The sequence below is a fragment of the Sceloporus occidentalis genome, unplaced genomic scaffold (assembly GCF_023333645.1).
Source record: "Sceloporus occidentalis isolate IW3139 unplaced genomic scaffold, rSceOcc1.0.p SCAF_5, whole genome shotgun sequence".
In the NCBI taxonomy this organism is placed as follows: Eukaryota; Metazoa; Chordata; class Lepidosauria; order Squamata; family Phrynosomatidae; genus Sceloporus; species Sceloporus occidentalis.
In genome coordinates, this window is record NW_028316985.1 from 6,733,092 (window position 1) to 6,750,089 (window position 16,998).

The 16,998-nt window shown below is 42.8% G+C and overlaps 1 protein-coding gene across 4 annotated transcripts in view; it reads right to left on the reverse strand.

The window, feature by feature from the left end:
• Positions 1-16,998, reverse strand: part of LOC149311610 (muskelin) — a 165,433-nt gene that overhangs the window by 36,483 nt on the left and 111,952 nt on the right. For all 4 annotated transcript variants that reach the window (XM_089527467.1, XM_089527469.1, XM_089527466.1 and 1 more), the window contains exons 10-12: positions 14,661-14,873; positions 11,348-11,569; positions 7,622-7,751 (exon numbers count right to left, since the gene is read on the reverse strand). In XM_089527467.1, coding sequence (XP_089383593.1) covers positions 7,622-7,751; positions 11,348-11,569; positions 14,661-14,873 — 565 coding nt within the window. The remainder of the gene's footprint in view (positions 1-7,621; positions 7,752-11,347; positions 11,570-14,660; positions 14,874-16,998) is intronic.

Below are 16,998 nucleotides of genomic sequence, written 5' to 3' on the forward strand. Positions count from 1 at the left end.
GCCAAAGCAATGTAGTTCAGAGTTCATAGGAGGACTCTGTTTATAGACAGGCTTACTAAGTGAAGTGTGACACACAGGCATGTGGGACAAGCCAGGTCAGAACAGGACAATAGTTGGATGTTCCTTCTTGTTTGGGCTCAACAAACAACAGATATTTTCAAGGATACCTTACTCTTTGCAGGGCCATAAATCTTTAGTTGGGGAAACTGAACTTCAACCATATCCATTTCTCTTTAGCAAAAAAACAAACAAACAACAACAAAATAGAGCTTTGAGATGTTACCTTTTTTGGGGGAAACACAGCTGCCAGAATTCTCCAGCCAGCATTGTCAGTAGCTATACGGCCAGTAGATCCAATGAATTATACTCCCAAAAAGTAACTTTTCCAAGCTTTGGGTGATTTTAAAAAGCCAGTAAAAGCTCATAAGAAAATGCCAGCCGCCCTGAGAACAGGCTCTGTGCTAACACTGGAGAAATTAATTGCTTGCAAAAGAAAAAAATGCCGTAGAAGCGGTCAAAGGATGCAAGTTTAAAATGCAGCCACTATTACAAACTTCTTCTCCTCAACATGACATCTGGCCAGACTTCTAGAATGAAGCATCCACCCAGGTGTTTCCACTGGAACAGCAACATGGTTGCATCCTTCCGAGGTCGCCAAAATGAGTACCCAGACTGTTGGGGGCTAATTAGCTTACTTGCAAATTAGCTTACTTGCTGTTCACCGCTATGATCTCTGGAATAGCGGTATATAAATAAAATAAATTAATTATTATGGTGTCTCCCTGACCCTTGGACTCTGTTGTTGCTGTTATTGTTGTAGTGTGCCTTCAAGTCGACCCTAAGTAGGCTTGCCATATCCCGCCTGGGGGCGGGACTTTCCCGGTTTGGGGCGGGGCCACACGCTCCCGCCCTGGTTTGGCCCCTCCCCCAGGACCTCCCCCCCCCAGCAAGGCCCTGGAGGCAGCTCCAGCCCTCCCCATGGCTGTGTGCCATCCTCCCCGCCTCCCTGCCTGACTTAAGGCTAGAGAGCAGGTCTTAAAGACATCTGCCACTCAGAGCTACTGCCAGCCCACTTGGTATATATACCCTGCAAGAGGCATTACTTTCAGGTTACAGTGAGCAAAGAAAAAAAGGCCATCAATCGTTCCTGTTTCCCTGGGAGTCTAAATGCCTCCTCATCTTTTAAATGTCTACCACTCAGTATTGTTGTAATTCTTTATCACAGGGTCGTTTTTGAGGCCCTAAACACCTTTCCTTGTAATATGCAAATTTCTCCCGAAGCTGACCAATGGGAAAGAAGCAATCAGCCCCCCTCCCCTTGGGTTGGTTTTCAATGGCTTGGAAGGAAGAGATTTTGCCTTGCAAGTTGCTGGTAAATAATAGAAGGCTTTGGGGTTGCAAAAGGCTGCAGAAATAGTTTGACCCCCCCCCCTTAAACATCCATGGCTCAGTGCTATGGGATTCTGGGAATTGTAGTTTCTTGTGGCACCAGAGCTCTTTTGACAAAAGGAGACTGAATGGAGGCGTTGCCTGGCTGGGGGCAGAGCCTCTTGCCAGCAGTGAGAAGGCTGCGATGATGAGGAAAAGCAGGGGCTCCTCTGGTGGTCCTGGCCACTTCCCTTGGCTCCCTCCTCCTCCTCCTCCTCCTCCTCCTCCTCCTCCTCCTCCTCCTCCTCCTCCTCCTCCTCTCAGAGCTCATTCACACTCCCTGGCTTTTCTCTCCCCCACCCCCCTGCACTTTGAGACCCCTTTAACTGCCAAAGCTCAATGCTCTGGAATTCTGGGGTCTGTGAGGCATTTGGCCTTCTCTGTCAGAGAGCTCTGGTGCCACAATAAACTACAATTCCCAGGATTCCATAGCACTGAGCCCTGGCAGTCCAAGCAGTGTGCTTTGGACACAGAGATCCTCCAAATGAATCCAGTCCCTAGCTTTTATATCTCTCACACACACTGCAGGAATAATAACCCACTTTGAGACTGCTTTAACTCAGTGCTAGGGAATCCTGGGAATGTGAGTGTTTGGGAGACATTGAGACTTCTCTGTCAGTCATGGCTCTGAGGCCACAATAGACTACAATTCCCAGGATTCCCCAGCACTGAGCAGTCTCAAACTGGACCATTTCCTCAGTGTGGATGCACCTGGGGAGGCATTCTGGGCACTGCAGTTCAACTACGTTTGGAGGGTTATGGGACTCCCTGTCAGAGATAGCTCTGGGGCCACAGTGTACTACAATTCCCAGCATTCCCCAGCACTAACCCAGGACAGTTAAGTCACTCTCAAACTGGATTATTTCCTCAGTGCGGATGCAGCTTTGGTGAGGAACTCTGGGCATTTCAGTCCAGCATTGTTTTATTTCTGCAGTGTATTTTGGACCAGAGACAAGGTGACCAGGCATCCTCCTCCTTTTCCAGGACATGTCCTCTTCTGTCAAATTTCAAAAGGTCCTCCATTTGGATCATGGCTAAGAAGCATGGATTTATAAGTACATGGGTGTTTTTAGCTTTTATTTTTGGCCATGTCCTACATTTTTTTTTTGCTTGGGTGCCCTACATTTTGGGGTGAGGGCATTGGTCACCTTGGTCAGAGAGCTTTCCAGGGGTTAACTGCCATTCTGCTGTGGTGCTGGAACAAACCACCATTCCCAGAATTCCATAGCATTCAGGAAAGACAGTTAAAGTGGTCTCAAACCAGATTATTTCTCCAGTGTAGATGCAGCCCAAGCCTTTTGCCTCTCTTATGCCTGAGATTTCAAAGCCCAGCCTTGGCACCACAACAAACTACAAATCCCAGGATTCCATAGGATGGAGTGATGAGAGTGAAAGCAGTGTGGCAGCAGCCTAAGTATGCTTAATGCAGTTCTTAACATGGTGCACCTCTTGCCTACAGAGTCTCACAAGACTTTTTTGTTTAACTACTTGTACCCATTAACTCCATTTCATGTCTCCTTTATTTAGTGGGGAGGAATACGGACAAAACAAGTCAAAATGAAGAAAAACCAAAGTCCCTTGACCAAAGGGTTTGGTTGTGGAATAAGCCTCTGAAATATGCAAGAGGCAATGTTAAAATAAAGCCATGTTCAATGCTCAAATGTGCTGTTTGGAATGGGGAGAGGGGGGTGGCCAGAAAAGGAAGTACATTTCCGTGATCTGTCTACGAATAATGTCAAAATGTCCTCCATTTTTATCATGCCTAAGAAACATGGATTTATATTAACATTTCTAAAAAAGCCTCAATTTTTTTGCGTGTCCTCCATTTTTTAAAAATGTGTCCTACATTTGAAAATGTTGTCCTGCATTTGTCCCGGTTTGGAGGTCCTCACTTATGGCAACCCTAACCCTAAGGCAAACCTATCATTGAGTTTTCTTGGAAAGATTTCTTCAGAGGGGATTTGCCATTGGCATATTCTGCATTGTGACTTCCCATAGCTAAGCCAGGATTCAAACCCTGGTATCCAGAATCATAGTCCAATGATCATCAAACCACTATGCCAATAGCAATAGCAAGTACGTTTCTATACTGCTTGCTGATGTACTAAGCGATTTATAAAGTGGAAGCTAATTGCCCCCAAGAAGCTAGGTATTCTTTTTAGCAACCTGGAAATGAACTCACAACCTTGTGGTTTGTGAGTGAGTGGCTGCAGTACAGGCATTTAACCACTGTACCACCAGGGCTCATGCCACTCCTGGCCCCAATTTAGTCACCCCCTCCAGCCAAATCTTTATCTGCACCAACTTGCATATGGGAAGAACATTTGAACGTTATTACACCTACACTAGGGGTGGGCTAGGTGCAGCCCACAGACCACATGAACACCCTAGAGCAATTTTTGTGGCCCATGACCCCCGGGTAAAAAAATAATAATTTGGGCCTAAAAATGCCCTCTAATTGTTGTGAAGGAATTATCACTACATGTGTGTGTATGCAAGCATGCAGAGACGCATTTTCACTCAGGCCTGGGGCAGAATATTGGTGAAGACAGCAACTGCAGTAAAGATCACCATTTCTTTTATTAGAACAGACAGGTGCTGACATCAGCAGTGTCCACACACCAGAAGCAGGGACTTTGGGGTTGGTCACTTTTAAGATGGACATCTCAAGCAGAAGATGGATTTAGTTCTCATGACCTACAAAAGGGGAAGAGTACCTAATGGAAATTGTGCCCCACATTAAAGAGGGCAGATCTGTTTTTCTATGCCCAATGCCACCCTCACTCAATTAAGAATGGTGACAAGAAAAATGAAGAAGATGAAGCATGCCCAAGCATGTGACTTTCCAATGCCATCAGACCTGAAGAGGAAGAGCCCTCCCCTCCCCTCCCTTCCCTTCTTCCAATTGTCATCTTCTGGCCTGAGAAGGAGTGAAAGGACAGGCCCAACGCCATCGGGCCCGGCCTCGATTAAGAAATAGAGCCCTCCCTGCAGTCCATCTTCCTTGGTCCAGGCCTCAGAGGGAGAGAAGAATGCTGGACCTGATCCCCCCCCCCCCCACCATTCCCTTCTCCTTTTTGTCGTGTCTTTTTAGATTGTAAGCCTGAGGGGAGGGAACCGTCTATTGTAAGCCACCCGGATTCCCAGTGATTGGGCGGCATATAAATAAATCCTATTCTTATTCTTATTATTATTATTATTATTATTTCTAGGACTCAGGAAGCAGCAGTACAGTGAAGCAAAAAGCCCATGAATGTGAATGGAGATACTGCATTCTTCCCTCTTAGCATCAACTGTGGCTTTGTAAGAAAAACTCTTTATAATAATTAAAAAAGGACTTAAATCCAATTGTTATTCCCAACTAAGATCAGTCTCCTGAATAAATGGGCTTGGTGGGTCAACAGGCACGGACGCATTTTACGCAGCTTCCAGCTTATGTGGAAGCCACATGGGGAGAACAACAATGGCGTCTGTGCCTGTGGTGCGTGCGCCGCACCGCCACGTACACACGCCCCATTATTTCCTATGGGGCTCGAGCATAGGCGGATTTTCCTTTATGCAGGGGGATCTGGAACGGATCCCCCACGTAAGGAGAGGGCCCACTGTATAAATTCTACTGATTCGGTGGGTCTGTTCTGGCCAGAGTTAACAATTGTATTTAGACCCAATAACTAAATGGCCAAAAGTTAAAAGAGGCCAAAAACTGGGAAAGTCAGAAGCCTCAATAACATAAAGGTTTAATGTACTTCTATACATGACATGAATACATGACATGAATTTATAAAGTACGTCACAACATTTCTACTGACAAGACTATAGGCATACCAGAGAAGAAACATGGGGGTAGAGATCTGAAAAGATATCATTCTGGGATTTAGCCAATCTCAAGTTCTTTTCGAATGACTCCAACCCAACTGAGGCTGCAAGAAGATGTGCAAGTTCAAGCACAGCTACACATTTGGACTTAAATGGAAGGAAGCAGATCTGGATGGGAGCCAAATTCTTTTTTTTATTTTAATTCTGCATCAAGAGAAGGGTAAGACTTTCATGTCTTGTTCAGCTATTTTGAACACTCACATATTCTGAAATGATTTAGCCATGGCCACTGTTTCTGGCAATTAATGCATCCTAGCTGCTGTGAGTAAAAACTGAATCTTACTAAAGGACAAAAAATACTGAGCATTTCCTATGCAGGATTTGGGAGTCTTATAGCCCAAAGTCTGCCTCTTCAATGTCCTTTACAACTTTTTAGCAGGAATTTTAAAAGCCCCACTTCATGGTGTCTGTATGAAGTCTGACTGCAAGGGAAACTCTTGGTGGCTGCTCTTCAAAGAATTCAAATCCCTTCATCTGAACACTCTCTTATACCTGTAAGTGCAAGGATGTTTTAGAAGTATGCCACATAACCAGCTGCTCTGAAAATACCTCTCAAATCCCACAGTATATTGCCATCTTACAACAGAGGATTAGTTGCACTGAAAAGCACAATTCTACAGCCTCCTGGAAAAGGCTGCCTAGCTTTCTCAACTCTACAAGCCTTCCCTCTGAAGAATTCTGAAGGTTACTAAGGATGGGAAAAGAACAACTTGCTGAGGGCCACCTGGTAAGTTTCAAGGCTGGCAAGTTTCTTCACAGGAGGTTTGCCACTGCTATCTTCTGAGGCAGGGTCACCCAGTGAGTTTCCATAGCCCACACAGGATTTGAACCCCAGCCCCCACAGTCAAACAGACCACTATGCCACGCTGGCTCTCTTCACAGCAAACTATAGGAATATTGATTAATCTAATGATTAAACTGCAAAGAGGTGAGACACTCTCCACCTATATTCAAAAATTACTGCAAAATGAGTCCCTCTAACTGAAGCAACGCATCATCAGCATATGCAGTTTTGAACACAATGGATTTTTGTTCTTCCTTGTTAAAGAGACACTAATTCCAACATTTCTTTTCACAAACAAGGGAAATGTTCAGAGCTGTTTATTTACTTTCTCAGACACATGAGGATGGTAAACTGGAATTCTATTCATTCATGATTTCTAAATGAGTCAGTTGCTTACAAAGTCTGCTATTCAACACAAGCAGGACAGTCCAAAATAAAAAGAGGGCTAATTATGCTGTTCTCATTTGTCTAACTGCAACGTGCAATTAATATGTTTGGCCAGGAGAACATGGCTGAATGTGCAGAGACATAAGACGGGTTCTGTTTTCCATGGAAAGTGAACTCATCACAGGTGTCCAATTAAAAAAACAAAACAAGAAGCCACATGCTGTTTCTCAATGCGACGTCTGGGTACTGAAGAGAGAAGCAGTTTCAGAAGAGATGGAAAGAGCACCCTCTTGGGCTGCAAAGGCTAGTAAGATTGTCTTCTCTAAACTAGTACCCTCCACATTGTTGTTATTATAACTCCCTTCATCTCAAGCTGGTAGGCAGCCAAAACTGGAGCAAAAGAGACTTGTGGTCTACAACATGTATATAAGGGGTGGGCAACTGCATAGGAGCTGGGGCCAATCTCTCCCCAAAAAACCTTTCCAATGGGCTGCATGACCTCCCAAGCCTGAGCAAGCTGAAACGGCACTTTTTCTTTGCAATACCTGTCAAAATCATGAAGGGAAATGACATTGCATCACTTCCTGTTGCCATTTTGAAAAGGACTGTCTAGGAAAAAGAAGCATTTGGGGGTAGCATGTGGTTCTAGGGTATTTGAGGGGATAAGATGGGGGCATTGTTTAGTTTTTCTATGTGTTGGGGGTCTGCATGGTTTGGGGGCAATTTTAACCTGTATGTCTATCAGAGAACTTCTCATTTTATTTACATTACGTTAGTTCTTTGTGGCCACATAAATGCCTGGGAATGTCTCCAGCATTTTGTACGCTAAACAACTTTACAAAAGGCAGGTAGCAGAACTCCTAATCAGCCAAAATGTCTCATGTGATCTTGCATGCGTCATCTTCTGCCTCAGTTTTGTAACAAATATCCTTTTGAAAAACAAAAACTTGCAACTAGGAAAACTAAAAGCAGACGTGGCAGGTTCACAAAGTAAATATGGAGCTTGGGTGGAGTAGGTGGCAACAAATAAGATGCTAAAATCTTTTTCCACTGTTTGGTCAAAACCGCCCTCCCAAGCTGTTCTTTTTAAAAATCCTTGTAATGTACCAAAACAATTAGAAAATTTAAGGAAACAACATCTCTCACCCATCCCTGAATCTTTCTTCGTGCCATCTGATATGATATCCACATGATCACAATCTACATCGTAACTGAAGAAGTCATTCAAATATGTTTTCGACCTCTGCCCTCCAAACACATACAGGCAACGATTTTTCTGAAGGAAAGACAAAAAAGAGACATTTGAGTTTACTTAAAGTGCTCAGGGCAATAGGTTTGTGTGCAAACTTAGCTTACACACATTCCTTCAGTTTCCAGAGTAGAAATTATCAAGCCAAATTCCCCTCTAAATTTCACGGGAAATGTACAACAGTTCAAGGGTTTACTAGGACACAGCTCAAAACAGGGACCACTCAAACAAAATTATGCAAACATGTCTGTCACCAGCACTCATGAAGAGACATTTATATCAAACAAACCTGGTAGACAGAATTATCACCTTTTACCAAAACTAGGGCCAGAACTTGCCAGTCGAGCCAGCAATTGAGGAATAAATCAGGAAAGAAAGGAATGAAATAACTGCTAACTACTGGTGTGAGGCACACAGAAAGCAAAGAAAAGGGTTTAATGTTACGGTAACGGTATTTATTATTAATTTATTATTTCATTTACTTATATCTCACCTTTCTCCCAATGAAGGGACTCAAGGTGGCTAAATAAACTTTTTAGAAGAGAATATTTTTACTCTTCTGATGAAGATTTGGAAGGAATTAAATAATTATTAGTGATGGGCTATGTTGATTACATTTAGGGATTTTAAGTATGGACAACAGATATTTCATTATCAATTTTTGAAAATCACATATAACAACAAAAAATGAACATCAAACTCCAAAAAATGAAGCAATGTTTGATTGCGCTATCATCTCTAATACCTACTATATTCCTGTTCACAAAATCCTAATAAATAAATAAATAAATAAATCTTTTATTTATATCCCACTTATTTGTAAGAAACAATCAAAGCTGCTTCCAACAATTAAAATAATACAGATGTACAGAGTTAACAATAATACAAATATATACAACCCCCCAAAAGGAATTAAACTGTTCTAAGATTAAAATTCAAACATTAAAATCAACACAATTATATTAAAATCACACGATATCATAGCGCAAAAGCAGTGGGCAAACTCATCATGGACGGGATTGTACAAATACAGAATACTCCAAGTTAAAGTTAAACTGCTTAAAGCATCAATCTGGTCCTGTTTTAAAGTTATACACATTAACACACATAATTGTAGAAAGCCAACTGCCTGCCTTAAAAAAAAAAGAAACCAGCAATTTTTATTTAGGACCTCCACAAAGGGAGCATAAGCAATACCTACCTCCTCAGCCCCACTCACAAAAGCTGTGTTTCATAAAGGGGTATTATTATACTTCCTCAGCAGAAGATGCTACAGGTTAACTTATTGGATATTACGAATACTTCAATGCACATGTTTTTTGTTTGTTTGTTTGTTTTGCAATATTAAGGGGAAGGATCAGAACTTTTTCATTTAAAAAACAACACTAGCACTTATTAACTTTCTATATGTTGCAGACAAAATCTCTCAGATAAGAGCCGACCTAGATGCCACCATTGGAACAGAGTCGACAGGTGAGGCGTCCAGTGACTCCGCCGATGTAGTTATACTGGATCAGTTCCAATCTGTGAGTACTGATGACATGGACAAACTGCTTGGTAAGGTGAGGAAGACAACTTGCCCTCTCGACCCTTGCCCATCATGGCTGGCCGTCCAGGGGGGGGATGCACTGATGAGATTCCTTATGGATATCATCGGTGCATCCTTCAGGGAAGGACATATTCCATCTTGTTTAAAGGAAGCGGCGGTTAGGCCACTCATGAAAAAACCTTCCCTAGACCCCCTGGATATGAGGAATTATAGGCCAGTGTCATTGCTGCCATTTTTGAGCAAGGTGATCGAGAGGGCGGTTGCCCTTCAGCTCCAAGCTGTCTTGGATGAAACCGATTATCTAGACCCATTTCAAACCGGCTTTAGGACAGGCTTTGGGGTTGAGACTGCCATGGTTGCCTTGACCGACGATCTGCGTCTGAGCATTGACAGGGGGAGTGTGACCCTGTTGGTGCTCTTAGACCTCTCAGCGGCTTTCGATACTATAGATCACGGCATCCTCTTAGACCGCCTGAGGGGGTTAGGTATCGGGGGCACTGCCTTGCAGTGGTTCCGGTCCTTCCTCTCGGGCAGGTCTCAGAGGGTGCTACTCGGGGACTGTAGCTCCAGTAAGAGGTACCTCACTTGTGGGGTTCCTCAGGGGGCTATTTTGTCCCCGATGTTATTTAACATCTATATGAAGCCGCTGGGTGAGATAATATGGAGTCATGGTGCTGGGTGTTATCAGTACGCTGATGACACCCAAAGCTATTTCTCCGTATCTCGTTCGTCGGCCTCGAATTCTGATGGCATCTCTTCTCTCAATGAATGTCTTCAGGCGGTAATGGGCTGGATGAGGAAAAACAGATTGAAACTGAATCCAGACAAGACGGAGGTGCTCATGGTAGCGGCCCTGAAACCAAGAATTGGGTTGCAACCTCCAGTCCTAGATGGGGTCACACTCTCCTCCAGTGACTGTGTTCGCAGTCTGGGGGTGCTCCTTGACTCGTCGCTCCTGATGACAAATCAGGTAAATGCGACGGTCAGGAGTGCCTGTTATCAGCTTCGGCTGATACGCCAGCTGCGCCCTTTTCTGGAAGTAAGGGATCTCGAGACTGTTGTGCACGCGCTGGTAACCTCACGCCTTGACTTCTGTAATGCACTCTACATGGGGCTACCCCTGTGCTTGACTCGGAAATTACAGCTGGTTCAAAACATGGCAGCCAGGCTTGTCTCAGGAACATCTAGGAGGGACCACATTACTCCGGTTTTGAGGTCCCTCCACTGGCTGCCTATCAGCTTCTGGGCCCAGTACAAGGTGTTGGTTATCACCTTTAAAGCCATAAATGGCTTGGGACTGCCTCCTCCCGTACAACCCTCCCCGCGCTCTCCGGTCCTCTGGGAAGAACTTACTACAGCCTTTAAAATCTAGGTTTGCGGCGACCTCCCAGAGGGCGTTCTCTGCTGTCGCCCCCAAACTCTGGAACGACCTGCCAAATGAGATCCGTCAGATAACATCATTAGACAGCTTTAAAAAAGCGGTCAAGACGGATCTCTTCTGGCAGGCCTTTCCAGACTAACCATCCCGGCCCAGGTTCCCTGATTCCCTCATTCCTCCCGTGGCCCCATCCTAGTGATGGTCAAGGATCAACAGAGGGATATCAGGGTTTTTAGTTTTTTTTTAATTGCTGTTTTTATGCTTGATATTGTGTTTTTAATATGTTATATTGTTTAATATTGTCTTAAGGGGGGGAGGGATAAAGTGTTTTTAATTGTTATATTTTACTGTTGTCAACCGCCCAGATTGGTTTGCCACAGGGCGGTATATAAATAATAATAATAATAATTATTATTATTATTATTAGTAGTAGTAGTAGTAAGTTTATCTTTTATACTCTCTCTCTCTCTTTAGTACGGTAACATTCAAATACAAAAAAACCCTTTGCTACTAAAAACCAACACACCCCACAGTTCACACCTTAGATGATTAAAATTCTCCCATGGATTAATCAGCACTTTAATCGATTAATCTGATGAATAAAGATTTCAAGCTTCCTTTTAATATTTTGCATGGGTTTTTAAAAGTTTTGCCAACAAACTGAGGCTATGTAATGAGGTCAACGCTGGTTCTTACTGAATGGAACAACATGCAGTGCCCTATTCTGGACTGGATATCTTCAGGGCCAGCATTACAGGAATCCTCTCGCAAGAGCTTCCACATCCGACATCGACAGTCAAAAGCAAAGAGGCCACTAAACTGTGGCTCACTGGCCCTGCTGTCATCCACACTACCATTGCACGTCAAAATCCGTCCTCCAAAGGTGTAGATCATGTGTTTCTCTGAATCCATGCACATCTGCAATGAAGAAGAAATTTTCTTTGACAGCAATTTAACACTAGACCGAGAGCCATTACATTTATTATGGAACAAGCTTCCAGGGACACTATCCACTTCATCAGATGTAAGCTGTGTTTACAAAAGATTATGCCACAATAAACTTTTCTGCATGATATCTCAAGACTCTGTACTGTTTTTATTGCAAGAGATTAACATAGTTCTGTATGTCTATATGTGCCTTCAAATGGCCTTTCAACATATGGAGACCCTATGAATTTCATAGGATTTTCTTAGGCAGGGCATACTCAGCAGTGGTTCTGCTAAGTATTCACTGGCCGTATTCCATCCAAGTACTAAAGGAGGCTGATACTGCTTAGCTTCCAGGACTGGGTAGGATTTGGTGCCTTTAGGTACAGTGGGCCCTTGGTATCAGATGGGGTTTAGTTCCTAGAACCATAATGGGCACCAAACTCCGCAGATGCTCAAATCCCATTAAATACAATTGTATAGTAAAATGGTGTCCTTTATATAAAATGGAAAATCAAGGCTTGCTTTTTGGAATTTATACTTTTTAAAAATATTTTAAAGCCATGGATGACTGAATCAGTGGATTAAAAAATTTGTGGCTATAGAGGGCCAACAGTATTTAGCTCCACTTAACATAGCTGCACATTGGGAAATAAGTCCTGCCTCTTCCTGCTCTCGTCAAAGTCTCTAATGATGACTTTTCCTCGACATACATTGATATTGCTCTCTTCTCTTTCTGTGTGTCTCCACCTGACACAATTCTTGTCACTTTTTTCTCATTCATCTTCACTGTCTCTCCTGCTTTGTTCTATTGACATTATTCTTTTCTTACCCTTTAAAGAGTAAAATCTATTTGAGTTTCTCATTCTCTCTCTCTCTCTCTCTCTCTCTCTCTCTCTCCCCCCCCACACACACACACACACATTCTTTCCTTCTCCAGCCCCCTTTTGTTGGGGAGCTAGTTGAGCATCCCTTCAATGTCATCCCCACCCTTTCTTTCCATTAATAGAATAGAAAGCTGGGCCAAAGCTAACAAAATGAATTTCAACACGGAGAAATGTAAGGTACTGCACTTAGGGTGAAAAAATGAAATGAATAGATATAGGATACCTGGTTGCACGAGACTACATGTGAAAGGGATCTAGGAGTCCAAGTAGACCACAAGTTGAACATGAGTCAACAGTGCGATGCGGCAGCTAACAAGGCTAATGCGATTTTAGGCTACATCAATAGAAGTATAGTGTCTAGATCAAGGGAAGTAATAGTGCCACTCTGTTTTGCTCTTGTCAGGCCCCACCTGGAATACTGTGTCCAGTTCTGGGCACCACAATTTAAAAAGGATGTTGAGAAACTGGACCGTGTCCAAAGGAGGGTGACTAAAATGGTGAAGGGTCTGGAAACCATGTCCTATGAGAAACGCCTTAGGGAGCTGGGTATGTTTAGACTGGAGAAAAGAAGGTTAATGGGTGATATGATAGCCCTGTTTAAATACTTGAAGGAATGTCATATTGAAGAGAGAGCTAGCTTGTTTTCTGCTGCTCCAGAGACTAGAACCTAAACAATGGACGAAAGCTACAGGAAAAGAGATTCCACCTCAACATTAGGAGGAACTTCCTGACAGTAAGGGCTGTTCCACAGTGGAACAAACTCTTTCGGAGTGTAGTGGAGTCTCCTTTCTTAGAGGTCTTTAAATAGAGGCTTGATGGACATCTGTCAGGGATGCTTTGATTTAGATTTCCTGCATGGCAGGGGGCTGGACTAGATGGCCCTTGCGGTCTCTTCCAACTGTATGATTCCATGATTCTATGCTAACAAAATGTTTCACCAGGCTAAAAGCTAAGGAAGGGGGAAACTGACTGGGGAGGATCTCTTGGTAGGATATTAATTATAGCAGGATGGACAACTTGTCGTTTTTCAGGCATGGTTGGGCTATATCTCCAAGCCAGCACAACCAAGGGCAAGAAACAATGGGAGATGAAGTCCAACAGACATTTGGAGAGCCACTAAGTCTCGAATTAAGATAACAGAAAGAGGGAAAGATTAAAGGAATGGGATTAAAGGAAGAATAAAAGAGAAAGGTAGTTCCCCACCACCATCTAGCCTCTTTTACCATCTCTTACCATCAGTAGGTTGCCCCCAAACATTCTTCTCTGAATGAAAATGACCCTTGATTCAAAACAATTGCCTACCTCTGCATATTAGCTGAATTACCAGTATAGCCCTCCCTGTTTGTCCTTGCCTCATTACCTTCCTTTTCCTTTGTTATTCTCCCCTTGTCTCCAGACTGTAATTCCTCAAGCAGAATCAAAGAACTATTTGTTCTTTTAAAGTGTCATATACTGTATATACTCATGTATAAGTTTAGAAATTTTAGTCAAAAAATTGACCCACAAATCCCAGATCGACTTATCCATGGGTCAAATGTAAATATTATACTTTAACTCTTATTAAAACGGAAACGATCCCCTGGTATAAGGCAAGAGTGCAATCTGTCCTAGAAGCAGTGACCTCCCTCTACTCTCTCTTCCATCCAGCCTTTAGTATGAGTTAAAACAGTTATGCCTGGCATAATTTTTGCAGGTTCTTTGGCATTGTTTTCCTCTGCTTCATCATTTAGATCCTTTGTTACATGCCCCTAAGTTTTACCCTTGACTTATCCAAGGGTCATATCAAAATTCATAATTTTGCTTCCAAAACCTGACCTCGACTTATACATGAGGTTGACTTATAGTCGAGTATATACGGTAAATGTATGGCACAATATTCCCATAAGTTATTGTAGCTATGTGCCTTCAAGTCATTTCCTAAGGCAAACCTATCATGGTGTTTCTTGGCAAGATTTGTCTAGAGGAGGTTTGCCATTGCCTTCCCTTGAAGCTGAGAGGATTTGACTTGCCAAAGGTCACCCAGAAGGTTTCATGGCTAAGTGGAGAATCAAACCCTGGTCCTCCAGGGTCTTAGTCCAACACTCAAACCACTGTGCCACACTGGCTCTCATATTACCGTAAGCATGTAAGAGTAATAATAATTATAATCACCATCAGAACTAGAAGCTGTTACCTTCAATAGGCACCTTACTGACCTGATGGTCAAACACTAGTTTGGGGCCTCCATCTGCTGCAGTATCCTCACTTAGCAACATCCAAGTGTTCGTGTCAATGTCATAGCGATAGAAGTCACTTTTCAGGGACTTGCTGTTCCTCACAGAAGAATCCAGGTAACGACCCAGTGTGTAGATCTGTCTTCGTTGGATGTCAATGCACATCTTATGACACGACCGGGCACTGGGTCCATTCTGATGAGCAGGAGAAAAAGAACACAAGTTATAACTTTAGACAGTACACACAGATCAAAGTAAACCCAAGTGCACTGGTCAATATTGTGTGGGCTTCCCCATGTCAGGGACAGGACTGCAGAAATCTGGGTTCAGGCATAAAACTTACACAAGAAACTCCCTTGGAGACAAGGGATGGGCAAATTGTGGCCCTCCAGACTTTACTGAGCTGCAAATCCCATCAGCTCTAGCTAGCACACTGAATGGCAAAGAACTCTGGGAGTTGTAGTCCAACAACACCTGGGGGGCTATACTGTGCCTAGTGCTGCTTTAACCCAATGACTAGGTCTCATTTCCAGGGTTAGTGTTGTGAGGATACTATGAAGATGGGTGAAACCTTGGAGAAAGGTTGGTGGGAAAATAAATTACTCTGTCTTGAAGGATATACTCATCGTTTTAAGCATGCCTTTAACCAGTGCTTTTTTGGAGGCTGGCAAAAAGCAACAATCTTATTTAACGTGAAGGTGAAAAACATATTATGCCCTCAACTCTACCCTGATGCACTACATAAGATTGGATACCAGGAAGTCAGAGTTAAGAGCTACAGCGCTGAGTCAAAATTTACAGGAATACAGATGCTTTGAAGGACAGTAGGCTTTGGCAGGGCGTAAGGTCTGAGTCATTAAATCACTGACATTAAACATGGAAAGATTCACCAGGAGCGGGAAAACAAACTTTTAACATGAGGTGCTTTTTAGTCATGCTTGGTATACATTCTAATACCCACAGAAAACTTTACGGGAAACACACTGGCCCTGGTTGACTGCAATTCAAAGGTCTACTGCCAACTTTGCTAGCTTGCTTTACTTTACTCTGAACAACAGTGTGGTCATTTTATCAATCATCTTTGAGAAACAGGAGAAAAGATCAAAAGTCTGCTACTCACGTGGAGATTATCTTATACAGAGTATTACTCTACCACCTGGCAGCAGTTCTTTATTCAGAGAAGTCTTTTTATTTTAACTCTTCTTCCAAGTCCCCAACAACAACAACTGGAAATGAAGGAAACTGAACCAGAGTTCTTCTAAATGCAAAGCAAGTATGCGCTATATTGTGGAACTACTTCCCCTAACGCTTCCAACATATTTTGATCATATCTGCTCAACAATGAATCTCCATTATCTGTCCAGAAGAGAAATGGACCATAAAGGTTCAAAACTGCAGGTGTCTATAGCCCAGGTATCTTATTGCCATATCATCAACATATATATTAGTAATTAAAAGTAATTTCAGGGGTGAAATATGATAGATACACAGGCAAAGTAGAATCATAGAATCATAGAGTTGGAAGAGACCTCAAGGATTATCCAGTCCAACCCCACTCTGCCATACAGGAACACAGAATCAAAGCACTCCCGACAGATGGCCATTCAGCCTCTGTTTAAAGCTTCCAAAGAAGAAGACTCCACCACTCTCTGAGGCAGCATGTTCCAGTGTCAAACAGCTCTTACCATCAGGAAGTTCTTCCTAATGTTTAGGTGGGATCTCTTTTCCTGTATGGCTACTGAGAACTTAGAGAAAGGTATTAGTATTAACATACTTACACTTCTGTGAAATAGTACACCAAGGTTTATGTCACAAGAAATCTGATAGGCTTTAAGGTATTACAAGATGTGTGTGTGTCTATATGTTACAACAGATTAACACATTCAGCCCTCTAATAATAACAACAACAACAACAACAACAACAACAACTATCATCATCTATCCCGCCTTTCTCTCAACACAGGGACTCAAAGAGACTATGCTTATGAACAGAACAGTCACACAGGTAGAAAGGAAGCAACATTTTTACAGAGAGTATGATTTGAGTTAAAGAGCAGCTCACTAGAGCTTTAAATTGAATCCTCCATGTTCACCTGAGCATTGCTCTAGCACAGCTGTAGATCTCCCTGTGTTAAAATGACCAATAATCATTGCACAACTTGGTGGCAGATTGCCTGGGTCACTGGAATACTGAAACTATTTATTAGATATCTTCACACTTGGGGGAGCACAATTTACATCCATCCAACTAGGGCACTCATGGCCTCTTGCTATTAAAAACAACACTACTGTACTACTATAAACATATTTTTTAAAAATA